Source organism: Equus caballus, chromosome 16 (genome assembly GCF_041296265.1).
Source record: "Equus caballus isolate H_3958 breed thoroughbred chromosome 16, TB-T2T, whole genome shotgun sequence".
NCBI classification, from domain to species: Eukaryota; Metazoa; Chordata; class Mammalia; order Perissodactyla; family Equidae; genus Equus; species Equus caballus.
In genome coordinates this window covers 25,811,912-25,831,096 of record NC_091699.1, presented here as the reverse complement: position 1 = coordinate 25,831,096, position 19,185 = coordinate 25,811,912, and the positions used below count along the sequence as shown (strand labels likewise).

The window sequence follows — 19,185 nt, the reverse complement described above, 5'->3', positions numbered from 1 at the left end:
GTATAATAAAAATCTTCATGGAATAATAGTCATCAAATCTTGGCAGAATGCTAAAATTAGAGAATTCCAGGAACACGGACCAACATAATCAAAGACAGAGGCATCCTTGAAAATTACTTGATCTTTTAAATTTGATTGTTTTGTACTTACTAATACTGATGACAATCATAATAGCAGCTATTATTTATTGAGCCCTGTGTTCATGTGAGATGCTGTTTTAAGCATATGATACGAATTAATTTACCCTCACCTCAAACTTGGGCGGTGGCTACTATTATTATTCCCATTTTATTGATGACAGAACTAAGGCACATGAGAGTTCAACAACCTGTATTAACTTTCTTACCTAGTGAGAGGCAGAGGCTGGATTAAAACAGGGCAGCTTGGTTACAGAGCATGGACTCTCAGCTACTACTGTCTCCTCTTAGGAGCTCACAGAGCCACTGACTCAATGACTCTATTTTCCTTTCCATTTCCCTTCAGATGTGGGTGAAGTGACAGAACAAATGCTGCCTTGGACATCAGAGCTCTGGTGGTAGTGGGCATCTACCTATATGCAAAATGAACTGCTGGATCAGGTTGGGAGCCATGCCCCAGAATTATAGCCTTTTGTTTATATCATGTGGAGAAAGGGAACTACTAACGTGGCTGACCTCTGGTGCTCTCCTTCCTTCCACAGATCCGCTTACTCTAATAGGCAGCCATCAAGACTGGCAGAGAGGCAGTTCACAAAGCAATACTCTTCCCGTAGTCTCACTACAGTGCCCCCTCCCTAGACATTTTCCCAGAACTACCTTCACATTCAAACTGCCTCCTGTGCTGGAAGTTAATTAATATTTTTTTTTCAGAGCGATTCCAAGTACATCTATCCAGATAGCTAACAACAATCCTGCACTTCCTGTATATAGTATCAGAAGGGCCCTAGTCTTGAAATCCACAGATCTGGGTACAAGGTTCAGCTTGGCCACATACAATCTATGTGCTATTGGCCTAATACCTGAAGTAGTGTTACATTACCCTGAAGCCTGCCTCCTACTTGTCTCTGTTGAATTGCCCGCTCTCCCATCTCAATATAGAATTTGGGGAACCAAAAATGTGGCCAGATTCACTCAAATTACGTCACTGGTGGCAGGCAGTGATGGACTGTCTCTGATCCCTTTGGATGCCTGATCCAGTGTTCTTTTCAGAGGCCAGTCTGCCCTTGGGGAACCTGCAGAAGGCACTGCTCCTTCCCTCTAAGTGGGAGTCACATCCTCCCGTTATTCCCTCCCCACTGTTTAGATGGTGCAAACTATAAACAACGCTTTTAAAAGCTCTATCCTATGTGGTTATAGGAGAGTTAGTCAATACCTCTGAGCCTCACTTTTTCTTCTTAGTTTGAAAAATCAAAATGAGACATTTTATTTGAGAAAGCACCTTTCACACTATAGATCAATTTCCAAAGGTGGAGCACTATGTATATGAAGAAGAATTCCAGGTATTGGATGGCAGAGAAGCCCTGTTGGTAAGAGGGCAGAAAGCAGACAGAAAGTGAAGGAAATCCAACATAAGATTTTAATAGCCTGCCCATCAGGAAGTGTCTCACCCCGTCAGCTGCTGATTTTTGCCAGCAAATGCCATCTCCAAAGGAGGTAGAATGTGCAAAGGGCTGGGAAATGAGGTGGCTCCCCCATGCCCCATGCCATAGCATCTGTCCTCTCAGGGCCCACATATTTGGGAAGAATAACAAATCCTCAGAGAAGAAGTCTGATCTGCATTTCTGCAATATGAAAAAGCCAAGGAATGGGGCACTTAAAAGACTGAGGTGAAGTGGCATTCCCTGTTCCCAAATGAGTTATTTTTTTCTCTTCTTTTTACTTTTATTATTCGCAAAATTCTAGCCTCTCAATAGCTGAGGAATTTCCCAGAGTTTTGCAGCAACAATGTTGACAGGCAACTGCTTTTTCCTCCTGAGGCGACTTCTATTTCTGCGAGGTCAGGACTGCCAATGGGAGCACATATCAGGGGACAGGTTGATGGAAGACAAGGCAAAAGGTCCAATTGTCCAGGGGCCGAGGACCGTGAACTTTAGCCAAAGGGAACAGAATGGAATCAGTGTACATCCTGCTGTGAGCACTCACTATTTTTTCCCCTTTCCTTTCTTAAAGGATAGCCTTGAAAGAAAGCGTGTTCTTTCTCAGCAGAGAGCTTACAATTCCATAGTTTATTGTATTCGTGGTCACAAGAAAATAGAGATATTCTTTTAATAATTCTTTTCCAGCTAGGTCAGAAAATTCACACACCTATGCATTAAAGAAAGAAGATACACTATTATGTGTGGTCAGAAAATCACTGATTGGCATGAAAGTGATTAAAATCTAGCCAATTTTCCTGATCAGTTATGCATGAGAGAAAAACTTTAGTAATTTAATTCCTTATCTATATCTTGGGCTTTTTCCAAATTAGAGAGCTCTTTCAAATCCTTGATTTAGTTGATCCCTACAAAAATTTGGAGAAGTCAGTAGGTATTACTGCCCCAATATTTACTGTGAGCAATCTAAGAACAGGTTAAGAGACTTGCTCAGATCACGTCACTAGCTATTGGCAGAGTTGGGACATTGAGATCTTTGCATTCCTGGTCCAGAGCTCTTTTCCCTGGATCAAGTTTCCCCAAAGTGTGTTCTGTGGAACGTTCCCCTAGGAAAAGCACTGCCGAAAACAGAATCTCTGGATCGTGGACGTCTGAGAACAGTATGTAATGTACCCTTCTCTTCAAGTTTTATAACGTGCTTTAGAATAGAAGAGACACTGAGAAATCTTGAGAGAAAGGAACGTGTCCACTTATTTAACTTGTAGTGTTTGACTGCATGCTAATTTTTTCAAAACGCAAAAAGCACACTGTGGGAACTCTTGGATAGTGCCATACAGCTTCATAACAGTTCGCGTTATTCCCATGGAAGGAGGAATCTTCCATTTGCAAGTCTAATAGGGAGACCTGTGTCTTTTTCAACAGAATGAAATTTGAACTGAAACTCCCAGGACCAGCTTTGGGTAAAATTGTAAAGTCTGTAAGATTGGCCATTGTGGTGAAAGCTCAGGTTCAGGATTCCAACAGATACTGGTCAGATGAGGGACTTTCTGGCCACTTATCAGCTGGTCACACTCTGTCCAATTACCTACCCCTTCCGGCTTCGGTACCCTCACCTGTAAAATGAGAGCAATCTTTTTACACATCTTATGGGACTGCTGTGAAGATTACATGAAACAATATGCATACAGTCCTCGGCATGGAGCCTGGTACCTGGTCAGTGTTCAAAAAATTGTATTATTACTCTTATTCTTATTTTCTCTTTCAGCCAGCCTCTGGGTATCCCATTCTTTCTCTCCCTCCTCCTATTTTTCTATCCTGTCATACAGTCTGAAAGGACTCTGCTTCCAACTCTCCTGCCTAGCTTGTGTTGGGCAGAGATCGCAAGTCTGCTGCCTTCAGAGACCAGGCAGGTGATATGAAAGAGTGAGGTGGGCTGAAGATTAGACCGTCGGGGTCTCCCAGACTAAGGCAAAGGATGTTGAAGAGCCAAGCACTCCTGATGCTTGTTGTTAATGCCTTTTTGTTGTGTTGTTACAGTGTGGAAATGTGGATTCAGTGATGCCAACTCTTCAGATATTTAAAGAGAAAGCAGAATGTTCACTTTTATATGGGTTTCCCATTTTTAAACACTCTGCTAGGGGAATATAGCTTTTGGATCACCATCTAATGACCTTTGATACACAGGATTTCTGGCTTCCTGCTCTTACATAGAAAAGAAAAGCTACAAGTTTAGAAGGGCTGAAGAGGTCATGTAGTTTAACCTTCTACTTGATGTGGAAATGCCCTCTATAATATCCCAGAAAAGCTGTCATCGAGCTGCTCCTTCTAGACTCCTCATCAAAGAACTTGGTATCTCATGGAGAAACCATTTCACTGTTATTCTTTGTATGCAAAATCTCACCAAATCCTTGAATAAACCTCATGCAGTAGGTAGTGCTTTTTGCATTGTAATCATAAAACTGAGGCTCAGAAAGCCTATTTTCCTTTCTCCAAAGTCACAAAGTGATTAAGTATTTGTAGGTTTGAGACAGAAACCCAGACTGTCTAGGTTTCAAAGCCGGTGCACTTAACCACTGGCTAAACAATTCTACCTGTTAAAATGCTCTGGGCTGATATTAAGCTGAAATTTGCTGCCCTGAGATGTCTACCCATTGGTCCCAGTTCCGCTCTCCTGAGACACAAATAATAAGTCTAATCCTTCTTCCACAAGACAGCCCTTCAAATATTTGAAGATGGTCCTCCTCTGCCTGCTAAATCCTTTCTTCCCCAGGCTAAACATATTCATTTCTTTCCACTGACTCTCATAAGCTCCCAGCCACTTCATCATCTTCAACCTGTTTCCCAGAAGAGAGTTTCAGTTTGTAAAAATTCCTCTTAAACCATGATGTTCACAAGAGACTACAGTCCCTCGTGTGGTTACACAAGTGCAGGTTAAGATGGAAATACCGCCTCCCTTGTTTTGGCCACTATACTTTTGTTAATGCAACCTTAGTTACATCAGATTTTTGGCAATTATGTTAAAAGATAAGCAAATATTGCATGTTGGCCTGGAATTACCCCATGTATTTTTTTTTTAAATTGAATTGATGTAAAGTCACTTTTCCCCACCCCGCTCGTATTCTAAACAAGTAGATCAATTTTTAGAATACTTATAATATTCTTATTATATAACATCTTATGAGATTTAGCTACTGCTTCAGCCTATACTGATCTGTTTTCTTTTGTTTTTCTTTAATCCGAAAAATGTAGCAAAGCAGGAAAAAAGAAAATTTTCCCACAGTCTGACTATTTTTTCTTAGGCACATAGAGGTAAAGATTTTTTTTTTTACACTACTACTCTAATACTTCCAGGTAAGTCTATTTGTACTTCCTCCAAAACAAAACAGAAAAATGTTTTGTGCACATATTTGTTTTAATACAATCTTGGTATGAATATTCCTATTTAGATTTTTTTTAAATTTGGAATATATACAAGACATATATCAGTAGTAAAATTCAGAAATATCCTGATTAAGAAGAGGGGGGTAAATGTATACATATACGTCATTCTTTTTAATCCAGAAGTTTCTGAATTTTGCTATCTGATATACTCACTATCCCTCCCAGCTTTCTGTTATTCCAGAGGTTAATCAAATATTCAGCAGGCTTGGACTGAGAACTCACCACTAGAAACTTCTCTCCCTGCCATTCTTTAGCCAGAGGTTGGAAAACTGTGGCCTTGGGTTAAACTCTATCCTTGATTGTGTTTTTTTAAATAAAGTTTTATTAGAACACAACTACTCCCATTTGTTAAGATTTTATGTATGTGTGCTTTTGTGCTACAACTGTCCAGTTTAGTAGTGGCAACAGAGGCCAAATGATCCATAAAACTGAAAATATTTGCTATCTAGTCCCTTACAGAGAAAGTTTCTCAACTTCTGCTTTAGCAGTTGGTTGGTAGTCCATCCATTCTGTTATTCAATTCATCACTGAGAAGTGAAATTGGTGTAATTTCCTATCCCTGTGTTAAATGACACAGAAAGCAAAAATAATTTAGTTATTTGCTTCAGGAAATGTTCGCTTCTAGAGGATAAAACTTGCATTTCAAGACCAACATCAAGACCTATGTCCAGAGTGCCCATCAATCGAAAGTTGCTATGTCATAAACTCTGCCCAGTCCTCCTCAGTTCCTCATTTTGCAACAAGAATGTTAAAATCTCTCTGCTTGGGCAATAAAATCCTATAAATATCATCCATAACTTCTCCTTCTGAGACAGTACTATGTCAAGTTCTATTCTCCTTTTCTGTAGTAGTTTCATAAACTTTGATATGCCTGCACAACAAGTATTTCTTGTCACCTTTTTCGGAGTGGAGAGTCAACATTACAAATTCTCTGTAGTGTAGTATCACCTACTGTGCATTCTGTTTTTCTGATTAACATAAAACCTGAGAGTGTTTCAGTGAGACACAGCTGCCTGTGTTTTACAGTTGGGAAAATAGGCTCACAGAGACGAACTCTATGCTGAAGTGACGTGTTAGTGTCACAGATCAAGAAAGGAGGGCCCTCTCTCATGGACCTGCCTTCAAGTCTCAGGTCCATGAACTGAACTGGGATAAATATTTACCTCCTATGGGCCTCAGTCTCCTCATCTATGAAGGTAAAGACTCACCTATATTATCTATATAATTTTCCTTCAATTCTGAAATTCATTGAAAATATTATTTTTCAGTAGTTAGAAAACCAGTGCCTCACAGTGGTCTCTTTCAGTAAGACTCTGTTGCCTCAAGCAGAAGGCACATGATATAGACTATATTGATGACCAAGTCCTACAGCTTGGTGGCTCTGATAACGAAATTGTTGAAATGATTCTAACTATTTTCAAAACAAATATATTTGTACTTATTTCATGCTGTTAACGACTTAACATGTAATCATTCCTCCTCTAAGAAAAGAAGTAATCCTTCTTCTATGATTGCATTAAACACGCTGTGTTATATCTTTCTACTAATCTATGATCTATTATGATTGCCTATTTTGAGAGCTGGCATAACAATTATCATAAGTGATAGCATTATATTCTGAAAACAAAGACTGTGATGGGACAATTTGTCTTGCTACTTTGCCTGACTTAATGGCAATTGGGGTTTCCTAGTCCAAACCAGATTTTTTTGGATCATAAATATTTCATTTTTTAATTTATTATTGATTTAGCTTGATAGTAAATAACTCCATGAATGCTGAGGTTTGAAATCTATTGTAGAAATTATTATGCCTTTTCTTCTCTGTCTGGCCATGGATTTTTATCACACTGAAATAAAACAGTGGGGTTACCTGAAGAAAATGGATTTGGGAGTTTTAATTTATCTGGTGCAGTTAATTAAGGAGTTTTAATTTATCTGGTGCAGTTAATTAACTAGTCAATTAACAACAAAAGGGCAATTAGTGCTGAGCACATTTGTTCTGATGATGAACATGCCATCTGAAAATGGATCTTGATCTCTGCTATGAAATTCCTTAATGTCAAAGCAATGTTTCTGTAAGTAGAGGAAGAATAAAGCTCATTAGGAGTAATGCACTTCAACAATAGTTTCCTTTTATGCTAAAGCAACAAATAAGAGAGAGAAGTTGGCCAATATTTTAAGTAATATTCCTCCATTGGCCATTCTATTACTCTACATTTAAAGCAATCACAAAAGCCATTTAGTACGAGTTTCTTTTTCCTACTATGAAAGTGGGAAAATCATTTCAGATTGTACAAAAGGGGTGAGAAATAGATATAATCTGTGATTGACCTGAAGATTTCTATGAACAGTATGTATTAAGGAATTTAATTCTCCATCACCCAAACTGATGTCACATAGTTGTATCTAGAGATATTAAAGAGTATCAGGTTGAGAGGGCTGAACAAGAATAACTTCCCATGTTTTCTTTGTGTCATTCAATGTCATGTGTTAGGTCATCTTAGGCATTCTCTGTAATGTTTGGTGAGTCTCAGCTAGAATCCTTTATGAACCCCTTTCAAAGGCTTGTTACAGAGCTATGCATGCGTATCCACCCTACTTTTTTATTGAAGCCAATGTCCCTAGTTCCCAATACAAAGAAATTTGGAAACTTCTTTTGTAAAAGGTAAAGAATAGAGATACCCTCTCTCTTTTGATAACTCTCATTGTCTCATATGTCTGTTGGGAATATCACAGTTAAATCTGGCAACAAACTCCCAGAATTACCCTGCTGCCTGAAGTCTAGCCAATACTTGACTTTCCTAATTATTCTTGGTTTTCCAGCAATTGCTTCACATTCATAGACTGACAGATGGTTTTATGACCAGGGGATAAATTGAATGATGGCTTTCCATTTCTAAAATAACAGAAAAATTCTGAAACAAACAAAGAAACTGTTAGTGTTATCTGGCGTAAAAATAATTAGTGTTGGGTACAACCTCACTGTCACAGGAATTGTTTCTGAATTCTTCTCTCTGCCTTCTGGGGTCAAATACTGGTCGATAAGACATGGTACAAAAGGTTTATTTTAAGGCAGGACACTCACAAGCTGAAGCAACTTCAAAACTTGTTGTTAGTGCCAAGTGGATTCAGACTCCTGGCGACCCTGTGTGCAGCAGAGTGGAAGTCTGCTTGTTCTTTTTGAGACATCCTTTCACCTTCCAGTACTTTATCAGACAACACTCCACTGCTCTTCACGGGGTTCTCATGGCCAATTTTCCCAGAAGTCGGTGACCCAGTTCTTCTTCTTAGTCTGTCTTAGTCTGGAAGCTCTGCTTAAATCTGTCCACCTGCTGGTATTTGAAATACTGGTGACATAGCTTTCAGCATCACAGCAACATGCAGCTGCCACAGTATGAGAACCAACAGACGGTGATATAGTTTCCTGACCAGGAAACGACCCGGGCTGTCGGGGCATGGGTGCTGAACTTTAACCACTGGACCACCAGGGCTGACGACTTCCAAATAAAGGGCCCATTTTTTCTGCTAACCACATGATGTTCTTGCTGAGTATGTATACATGGGGTTAGAGAAATACAGTTCCACATTCTCTACCTGAAATCTTTACAGCTAAATATATTTTAGAGATTCAAATGTATTAGACTAGGGATCAGCAAAAGAACTTCCAGAAGCTCTAAATCTGTAAAGGACCAGACAGTAAATATTTTCAGTTTTGAGGGCCAGATGGTCTCTGGTGTAACTATTCAACCCTGCCTTTGTAGCACAAAAGCAGCCATAGACAGTGCATAAATAAACAGGCATGCTGGGTTCAGATGAAACTTTAGTTACAAAAACAGAGGACCAAATTTGGTCAGCAGCCTGTAGTTTGCTGATCCCTATTTTAGCCTTTAGAAAGGCAACGTGGTACAAATTCATATGTGTTTAGACAACACTTCTAGTGAGCTACTGCTCTATCTCAACCAGCACTTCTGGTTCAGCAGCAAAACATAGACATATTTGTACTAAGTTGGATACAATGGACTGAACAATCTCACAGCAGTTCAAGACAGGTTATACCACCAAATGAATTGCATGACCCAATTGACAAGACTTTTTTAAAAAAATATTTTGGATTTGCAAGAAAGGGATTGCGGAGCTATACACGTTCTTTTGTTGAAGTGTTTGAAATTGTTACTGTTGCGTTGAGAAATTCCATGAGAGAAAAAGGAAGCACCCATGGTCTCTAGGGAACAAAATTTGTCCAGGAATAATAGAACAATAACCTTAGCAGTTGAATCATGAACCAAGACATCTACTTCTCCAGGCCAAAATGATATTTAAAAGATTGCAAGGTCTATAGACTTCATCTAAAATAAAGTGCTAGTGATGCATTTTTTAAACTTCTTGAGAGGTTCTGGAAATTCTTTTAAGTTAAGTTTGTATACTGGCTCCTTTATTTTGCCTCAAGTAATCTTTAAGATTCTAGGAACTTAGAAATAATTCTTGTGGCTATTTTGCGTATCAGTGACCAGCATAAATTTTACTTGCTGAATATTTCGACCCCATTTTGCTGTGAGTAAATAGCCAGACTCTTCTTATCTGGATTGTTCTCATTGAGCCAGAGTACTCTCCTTCCTCAGGCAATTTAAACTTTTACAAATGGAACTTTTACAAATGGCAACTGATGCATAAATATTAGCTATTTAGGCTATCTTTATAGAGCATTGCCAAATAAAACATCTCCTGGGCTTTGCCCTCATTACAGAATGTTGATAAGCAATCAGATGGTAAAGGGCAATATTTACTATGAAATTATACACTGGGTTGAATCAAATAATCTTAGAATATTAGAGCTGGAAGGTGATTAAAGGTGACGTGCAGGTCAAATCTTTCCATTTTCATAGGAGGAAACTGACAATCAATGTAACTGTAAATGAATCACCCAACGTTACTCAGCTGGCTAGGAGGAAGAGACAACAGTAGAAGCAACACCACTAGATTCCAAGTTTAGTCTTTTTCTTCAAAATATTAGATTATTTTAAGCATGGCAGGGGGTTTCATAATCTCACAATATCAGGTATGATTTAGGTTCTTTGGATGGTAGAACACAACACAGTAACATTCAAATGCATGAAACTGGGATATATGAAGCAGAACTCTTGTTTCTCACAGATCCAAGTGACAGAAGGGTCATGCAAGGGAGTATAGCCAGGGACAGGATGACAGCAAGCTAGGACTGTATGAAGCAGCTTACATATGACAAGTGGGGTAGGGTTGGCTAGGTTTTGTGGGCTTACAGGAGATTGGGTGTTTTGAATAACTCCAGCAGCCCAAGGAAGAAGGGTCCATTCCTGGGTGTTTAGCATCTGCAGACTCTGGAAATTTAGTTTGTGTGCATTATAACCCAGGAGTGTTAGAACCTGATCAGGGAAGAAGTTGGGGTGGGGATTTAGCAAACTCTCTGCCAAGAGGAATTGGGAGTTTTTAGCCATGTCTTCAAAATTGGCTGAACGTATTCAAGACAATACTTGTGAAATATATTACATCGAATCAACAAATTTGTATCTTAGCAACTTAATTGTCCTAATAATATCGACAAAGATTCTGGCTTTGATTGTCCTTGGTTTGGCTTAGGTCTGTCTAAGCCATTGGTTTGCCCATCCTTTTACAAAACACTGTAGCCAGGGGAACAGAGTTCTCATTGACAAGACCCTGGTCACATCCCCAGCTTTGGAGCTACGAGGTGGAGGCAAACCCACTTGAATTACATGGAGCTAGGAAGTGGAGGTAATCCCACTCGAGTTATACAGGGAGATAGTTCCTTAAAAGAAAGTCACAGAGCTTTTATCACAGGTGTGAGGCAGAATTGCTGGGTTGGAAAAAATTATGAATGTCCATCACATAAGTTGACCATATAATTCATCTTGTAAACTAAGACTTTTGGGGAAAAGTGGTACTGTCACTACTTGTACCATGACATTTGGATAAATAGAAACTGTCCAGGGAAAATAGGGATGGATGATCATCCTACCATTACATGATTTTTAAGGGGGATGTAGACTCTGAGGGAGAATTCTATGCAAGTCAAATAGCATCCATATGGAGATAATGTACGATGCATAAGCAAAATTAATAGAGAGTACATCTTTGAGACTAGAGTGGAAGTATTAACTCAGCAATCTGGTTGGAAAAGGACAGTTAGAAATTCATTTTATATGAACTTGAATACCATGCCAAAGACTTTCGATGTTTATGCACTGGGGAGTGACCAAAGGTTTTAGAATACTGATGTAATTGGTTCAAATCACTATTTTAGGAAGATAATTTTGGTTGTAATATGCACATGAACAGAAAGGACAAGAGATTTGAAGCAGGACGACTATTTAGAGTTCCAATTTTCTTTATCTTACATGTCAATAGTCTAGTCAAAACCATTATCATCCTTTTCTTGGACTACGAAAGTGACCTCAATTTATCTGTATAATTCCACTTTTTACTCCATTCCTCCCGTTCTCCATATCAGCTACAGAGATGTTCGTAAGATGTGAATTAAATTGATTCTGTCCTGCTTAAAATCTTCAATTATAATTTGAAAGAACAACATCTAAACTCTTAATATGGTCTATAGACCTGGCAAAATTGAGCCTCTTTTTCATTCTACAGCCTTGTCTCATGCCACTGTCCTCCTGAACATCAAACTGGATCTTTCCTAGGTCTTTGAAAATGCAAATTCTGAAAATGCCTCAGAACCTTGTCCTACTCTCTCCCTTTTGCTTAGACAAGTCTCATTCCTCATTCTTACCTATCTTAATCCCTACAATCCTACACTCTCTACCCCAGGTACATTCATTCTTTGCCTGGCTAAGAGTTACTCATCTATCAAGGCTCAACACAAAAATGCTACTTGAACTCCACTTCATAGATCTCACTTTTTTCTTCAAGGTATTATCATATTTTCTTCAAGGCATATATCACCACTTATAACTATGTACCAATGTGTGTGTGTGTGTGTGTGTGTTTCTGTGTTTGATTTTGCTGGTTTGTTAAATGTCTGTTTCTCTCATAAGATGGCAAAACTTCAAGGGTAGCAATGAAGGGTTTTAGATTCACCACTAACACCTAAGTACCTAATGTCTTGCAGAGAATGGATATAAATAAGTAAATAAATAAATATTTGAGAAATATTATAAATGAATGAATGGATATAGAATATGATTTCATTTAAATGTAAGGAGTTAAAGGCTGAGAATCTGTGGTGTCAAGGGGAATGGTAAGACGATGTGAAATATGAGAGAATTTGTGAAAGGGTCTTATCACCTCAATATAGCATATTAACCTGAATATTGTTTATTTTCCCGTTGATTTTTATTCATTGGTTAAATTTGAAAGTGTTTAATTTAAAATTTATAAAAGCTTAAAGTTGAATATGGTCAACATTTTTGGTTTAAGTTAAAGATAAGTTAAAATAACTAGTAGCAGAAAGAAAGGAAAGATTTTTAAAACTTGAAGATACCTCAGGGAATGATTATAATTTCATTATTTACTAGCTTTCCACTTAAAATCCACATACTTCCAAAAGGAGTTTGAAGTTGCAAGAAAATACATTTCCACTAAATCAAAAGCTCCCAAAGAGTGCTATCATTTGATATATAGTAATTTTATCAAATGTGACCTAGGTGAGTTTATTCTGAGTTTATTCCATACTTTTTTGAGATTATGAGTTTTATGAACCTCTTATTAGATTTCTTTTTCAGAGTAAAGGCCAAATAAACACTTTATCTTGATTTCATTTATCATTGAAAACCTTAAATGTCAAAATAAATTAGAGAAAATTATGATGTAACCCCATAGGAAAAGTATTTCTCCTATGTGAGAGATAACTCTTGCAGAAATTGATTTCTTGCAGAAATTTTGCAGCACAATATTAATTTTAGTTCTAGTAATGTTAGGGAAGATAATGTTCCCCAATGAACATATTCTCGACAATATTGATAAAAACACTTAGAAAACCCATGAAATGTATAAAATCAGTTTATATATGGAAAATAAAGCAATATTTTATCTTATTCCCTGATGGTATAAAATCAAAAATAAAAGCTGACAGAATTGCAGGACTTGGTTTAATATTTTTTTAATCCTCTTTAACATTTGAAAAACAATCGAACTTAAAATTATACTAATGAAAGTTTTAATCCATGTGGAATACATTCAATCAAATTTCATTCCAACCCATTAACTACTACAGCAAATTACATAGTAAATGACATGTATATCTGAGCTGTGAACTGAAATTATGGAAACTTTACAAAATATACATATATGTAAAAGTATACCTTTAGGTTGCTTTATTTTGGATAATATATTTTAATATTAAATTGAATAAATATGCAACAATTCATATACATTTTAGAATATGCATGTTTGTATGTTTGTCATTTCATGACAATTTTGTTTCTTTCAGACTCTTGAGATACAGCCTGGAAGACAGACATTATTTTTCCTGCTGATTGTATGGGAGAAATTTTGACCTTAGAAGGTGGAAATGAGGTTGCTATGGAAACTGGTAATTCTGCTGCCACTCATAAATACTTGTGCAGGTAAGGTGTTCTATTGTTATGAGTTTTGATTGATAATTTATTGGCATTTTATTGTTTTCTACAGGTGAAGCAATTTCAAATGCACAATACTTACGTTATTTGAATCACAAGGTGATAAACAAAATTTTGGAGGTAATCTCTATGGCTAATACACATCGTTTAATCCTTACAAAAATATATCAAGTGCTATTTTTAAACAGTACTAAGATTATTTCAATTATACATTGTCAAATATAAAATTTTTACAGTAAAAGAATGTGGCTAAATCATTTTTGTCATTAATAAATAATAAAGAATAGTTCTTTTTTATTACTTTTATAGTGGAATCTTTGAAAAATTAAAACTGAGGGGCTGGCCTGGTGGCATAGTGGTTAAGTTCCCACATTCAGCTTCGGCGGTCCAGGGTTGAGAGGCTCAGATCCCGGGGGCAGACCTAGCACAGATTGTCAAGGCTTGATGCGGCAGCATCCCATATAAAATAGAGGAAGATTCACACAGATGTTACCTTAGCGACAACCTTCCTCAAGCAGAAAGAGGAAGATTGGCAGCAGATGTTAGCTCAGGGCCAATCTTCCTCACAAAAAAGTAAAATTCAAAACAATAAAAATTTAAAATTAAAATTGAAATATATATTTGCCCTCAAATTTAGAATTTGGTATGGAAAAAAGCTATATTGATATAGAAGAAAAAATGATATAGAATATTACCTCCTAACTAGAATAACTTTAGAAATTTTTCTCTCCATTTTGATGGTATTCTTTCATTCAACCTAAATATGTTAATGTCTGTATATCAATTAGCTTTTGCTGTGTAAAAGCCCATCCCAAATCTGAGTGGATTAAAATAACAAATAACCATGTATTTAGTTGACAAATCTGTGGGCTGTCAATTTGGAATGGGCTAAACTGAGCTGTTTTTCTGGTCTTGCCTGGGTGCACTTACATCTGTGGTCAGCTACTGGGTCCTCTGGGACCTGGCTAGTCTAGGACATGCTCAGCCAAGACAACCAGGCTGCCTCCACCTGGGCCCAAGTGTTCTCTCATCCTCTTTGAGTCTGGGCTCTTTCACATAGGGTCTGCTCAGGATTCCAAGAATAATCAGAAGCACGCAAGATTTCTTGATGTCAAGACTTGTAACTGATAGTATCATTTCTGCAGCATTCTTTTAACCATTGCATCACACAACCAGTCCAGATTCAAGGGGTATGCAAGTATACTCCATTTCTTGATAGAAGAGCTGCAAAGCTACACTGTAAAGGGACATAGAAATAGTAAAAGGAATAATAGTGGCTGTTTTTGTAAATAATCAGCCACAGTCTGTTAAGATCATAGAGTTCCGGTCTTAATTGTCAAGCTTACTTAAGTGAGTACTCACAGAGCATGGACATTGACTAGGTCAGCTGATTGTAGGGCAGTCCGTCTGTTATACCATGCTGGTTCCCCCCAACTGTGATGACAGGTACTATTGAAGTTACATATATTCATAACGAAGCAGTAATATATTGGGAGAAACACAAGAACAACCAAACCAGAACATAGCAATTGTGAGAGACATATATTTAATAGAAATTCCAAGAAATGGAAAGATATACTAATCCTAAAAGCTATGAGAATGCTAAAAGATGCAGAAACCAACCATTAGAATTAAAAAAGCATATAAATATAAGTATTTTAACTACTAGAGAATCCAGGGGCTAGAAGGGCTACAGTCACATTTATTTGAAGTTATTGCATTATTTTCAGTTGTGTCACTTGTAGCTCACTGTAACTAAGATTCAGAGCTAAATAATGTCTTTGTTTTTTGTAATAGATTAAAAAAAGACAGAGCAGAGTCATCAAGGTGCCCCTAAATTATACATATGTGAATAAGAATTCTGTTTCTACCTTCAAGTTTCAGCTTTCTATCAAAAGTTAGCACTAATATTTTGCCCTTTAAATATGAATAATGAATCAGTATGGTATCTCTAAAAGACCTTTTGTGTTAAATTAAAATAAATTATTATTCTCAGAACACACGACAGATCTGAGAAATCCTCCAGTTTTTCTATTAACTTTATTTCTCCAAATTGGATGTGATTCAACATGTCCTTTTGCTTTATTCTAAAGGGAAAAGTAATCATATGTCCTTGGTGTACAATTTCCTTGTGAAAGAACAGATTGGATTTTTTTTAAGCCATAGCCATTCGAATAAAATAATCTGAGCTAAACGTTGCCCCAGAGGTAAGGAGTGCTGATAATGACATACACAAGAGAGCATTGCTTTAAATCTGTTTGTTTTTTAGAGATTTCATGGTGTGTTTCCCTACTTGCAGATATTATCTTAGCTTAGAAAATTAGATCTTCTAATGATAAAGTGTTATTTCTTTGCATATGTATATCTTCTTTGTTTTCCCAAAACTTACTTTATACTCATTCTGAAAGGCCAGCAAGTCTTTCACAATTATTTGCATTTTCCTTCCTATTTTTACTGTTATAATCTTTGCAAAATGTGGACATTTTAAATCTCTCCAGACTTTAAATTAAAACTTAAAATTTTGCCTCCAACTTCTACTCCTGGTTTTTTTGTTTTTTCAATTAACTTTACAACTTTTTCTAACACCTTTTCTATAGACATTGGACTTTGATCCTTTACTATGAATCATAATCCATACAGACATACATTATGATTCTGAAATATTTTTGAAATTATGAGTGTTTAAAAGCTCTACTGTTCTATTTCAATATTTTTTAAATATTACAAGAAAACCAAGGCCCATTTAATTAAGACATATAATTGCTAATTATATACTTTTTAATAATTTCATTAATGTGTGTGGTAGGAGAAATCATTGCCCTCAAGAATATCTAGGTCCTGATATCTGGAACCTCTGAATTTTACATTAAAAAAGCAAAATGGATTTTGGAGATGTGAGTAAGTCAAAGATCTTGAGATGAGTGGATATTATCCTGAAATATCGGGGTGGGAGATTACAATGCCTTTATAAGAGGGAGGCAGAAGGGCATTTGACACAGAGCAGAAGGAAATGGGAAGGTAGAGTGGAAAAAGATTTGCAGATCCTATGCTGCCGACCTTAAATACAGAGGAAGGGACCGTGAGCCAACAAATGAGAGGGATGAGGCTCTAGAAGCTAAAAGGCAAGGAAACAGACCGGTTCTCCCCTACACCTTTCGAGAGGATGTACCCCTGTGGATACCTTGGTTTCTACCTTGTGAAACCCATTTTGGACTTCTGACCTCAAGAAATGTGAGGAAAAACATGTGTGTTGTTTTAAGCCACCAAGTTGTGGGGATTTTCACAGATGCCGTAGGAAACGAAGGCAATATGTTTCTTCCTCACTAACCTTTAAGCTACAGAAGGGCAGGGATTGTATCTTCCTGGAATTTGGTAGGGAGTCAGTAAATATTTGTTGAGTGAGTGAACGAATAAATTAGATGCAATGCTGTTGGTCCTGTTTGGATTAACATTAAGTAGAAAAAATTTAGAGGAAATTTATTATTTCCTCTGAGGAATAATTGATCCAGTCTATCCCTATACCATTGTCTTTGTGTTATGACGTTATTGTCATAGGATTTTAGAGCAGAATTCTAGTAAGATTTGAAAAGTTTCAATCTATGCCCTATTTAAATGTAATCTCCATGACAGCAGGGATTTCCATTTGCTTTATTCTCTACTGTTTCTCCATCACCTAGCAGATGGTCTGTAGATGTTTATCAAACAAATGAAATAAAGCAATTCCATTCAATTCAATGGGTATGTATTAGTACCTTAGATATGCCAGCCACTGAGCTAGATGTTGACCTTCAATGGCAAGAAAGCCAGTGTCCCCGCCTTCTTCAGTTTACAGCCTAAAAATGGAAACCAGCAAGTCAGTCAATAATTGCAATGGAGAAGGTACAAGTTGCTATTTGAGTAACAGTAGGAGAATACATCATAGAAAGTTCCTAAAAGGACATCTGCTATTTAAGTCAACCCTCAATCCGTTTCTGCTTCCTCTGAGAAGAATATTTGATTTTTATGGAGAAGCCACTCTTTCTAACAAGTCTTTGTGGTGTAGGGGAGGAGGACATTTCCTCTCCCCAAATGGGGGTTCGTCTGGCCGGAGAACGAATTAAATTCACATGAGACAGAACAGCAAGAGAAAATTAAACAAAGCTTTATGAGGAACCATGGCCCGGGGCCTTTCTTCTCAAAGGAAGAAAGGGCACCAAAGAAGTGGGGTGCACATAGTGGTTATATACCCCCAAACGGGGTGTTTCACATGTGATTGAAATGTCCCTCTTACAACAGTCATGAGGCTGCCCTGTCAGCAGAGCGCTTGATGGAGGCAGATGGGTCTGCTGTCTCAGTGAACGCAGCAGGGTGGCAGGTGTGTTGCCTCGGGCGGGGGGGTGGTCACAGATGAGCACTGCAATCGGTTCCCAGCCTAAAGAAAGATGCTTAATCTTTAAGGAGATGCCAAAGTTGGGAGGGGGAGGGAAGTCAGTTATAGGAGGTTACCAGAGAAGCACAATAAAATGCAGATTTTAAGTCCTTGCCTTTGGTATTGATTAAGAGTTTTTAGAGAGAAGGTCATCTCTCTTCTTCTTCCTGGTACAGAGAGGGAGGCACCTTTACAGATAGAGATTTACCTTACAAATGTAAATGTGTCCTAACAAAGGGCAAGTTCCATTCCTCCTTCCCTGTCCCAGTTTATCAAAAGCAATCAGCCTCAAATAATCCTGATGCCAAAAAGACATATCTTGGGGTGGCCATTTCCAGGTCCCCACAGTGGTTTGAGTGAGATTTGGAACAACCTCATGATCAGCCAGTTGGAATATTCCATCTCTCCTCATCGTACTGATTGGTTCAGGAGATGTTGTATCTGAGCAAATCCCTGGGCTTTTCCTAAAATAAAATGACAGAGAACCATTCCCTTTGTGCTATTCTAGTTAGTGTAACGATGTACCAAGGGCCCCTGTGAGAGGAGAGACTGCCTGAAAATAAAATTAACGCAGAAGCACGACAATCGAAGGGAAGAAAGGCACAGATTCTTAACTGTAACTCTGAAACTTCATGTGCTATAAGCGATAAGGTGTCCTTTTCCCATTTTAGGCTAATTTTAGTTAAGATTCTGTCTTTTGTGATGAAAAGAAACACGTCTAATACAGGTTAGGAATTTGTTTTTGATGTAAATTACTGAAGATGCTGAAGTTAAGTTAGAAATAGAACTCCACTTGGGATAAATGCTTACTCACTGCTCAGAATGAGGAACAGAGCAAATAAAGGAATGAGAAAAAGACACAATTTTTCCTGGAAGGAAACAAAATGAGAAAAGCATTTCATGTAGTCTCAGAAGGTTGATTTTTAGCTCCCAAAGTACTGAACCATCTACTCTCTTATGGTGAGAAAAAGCAAATATATTAATGCGATAATTTGGAGACCACATTGATAAATGAAGGAAACCTCACAACTCTGTCTAATTTTTTTCTTTTAGATAATGCACAAGAAGTTTTCATGAAGTTATATTTTATTCTTCAATAAATATTAAACAAAGTGGCTGGAACAAATCTGTAGTGAGTGCAAAGCAGAAATGAAAAAGCACGTAGGATCAGATTTCGT

The 19,185-nt window shown here is 37.5% G+C and overlaps 1 protein-coding gene across 5 annotated transcripts in view; it reads left to right on the top strand.

The window, feature by feature from the left end:
* The window catches only part of CNTN6 (contactin 6), a 295,621-nt gene that overhangs the window by 39,124 nt on the left and 237,312 nt on the right, over positions 1 to 19,185 (top strand). For 4 of the 5 annotated variants that reach the window (XM_014731452.3, XM_023620065.2, XM_070238580.1 and 1 more), the window contains exon 2: positions 13,452 to 13,587. In XM_014731452.3, coding sequence (XP_014586938.2) covers positions 13,533 to 13,587 — 55 coding nt within the window. In that variant the 5' untranslated portion in view covers positions 13,452 to 13,532. Of the gene's footprint in view, positions 1 to 11,830; positions 11,933 to 13,451; positions 13,588 to 19,185 lie in introns of all 5 variants that reach the window. The other variant, XM_070238578.1, reaches the window with a different exon arrangement.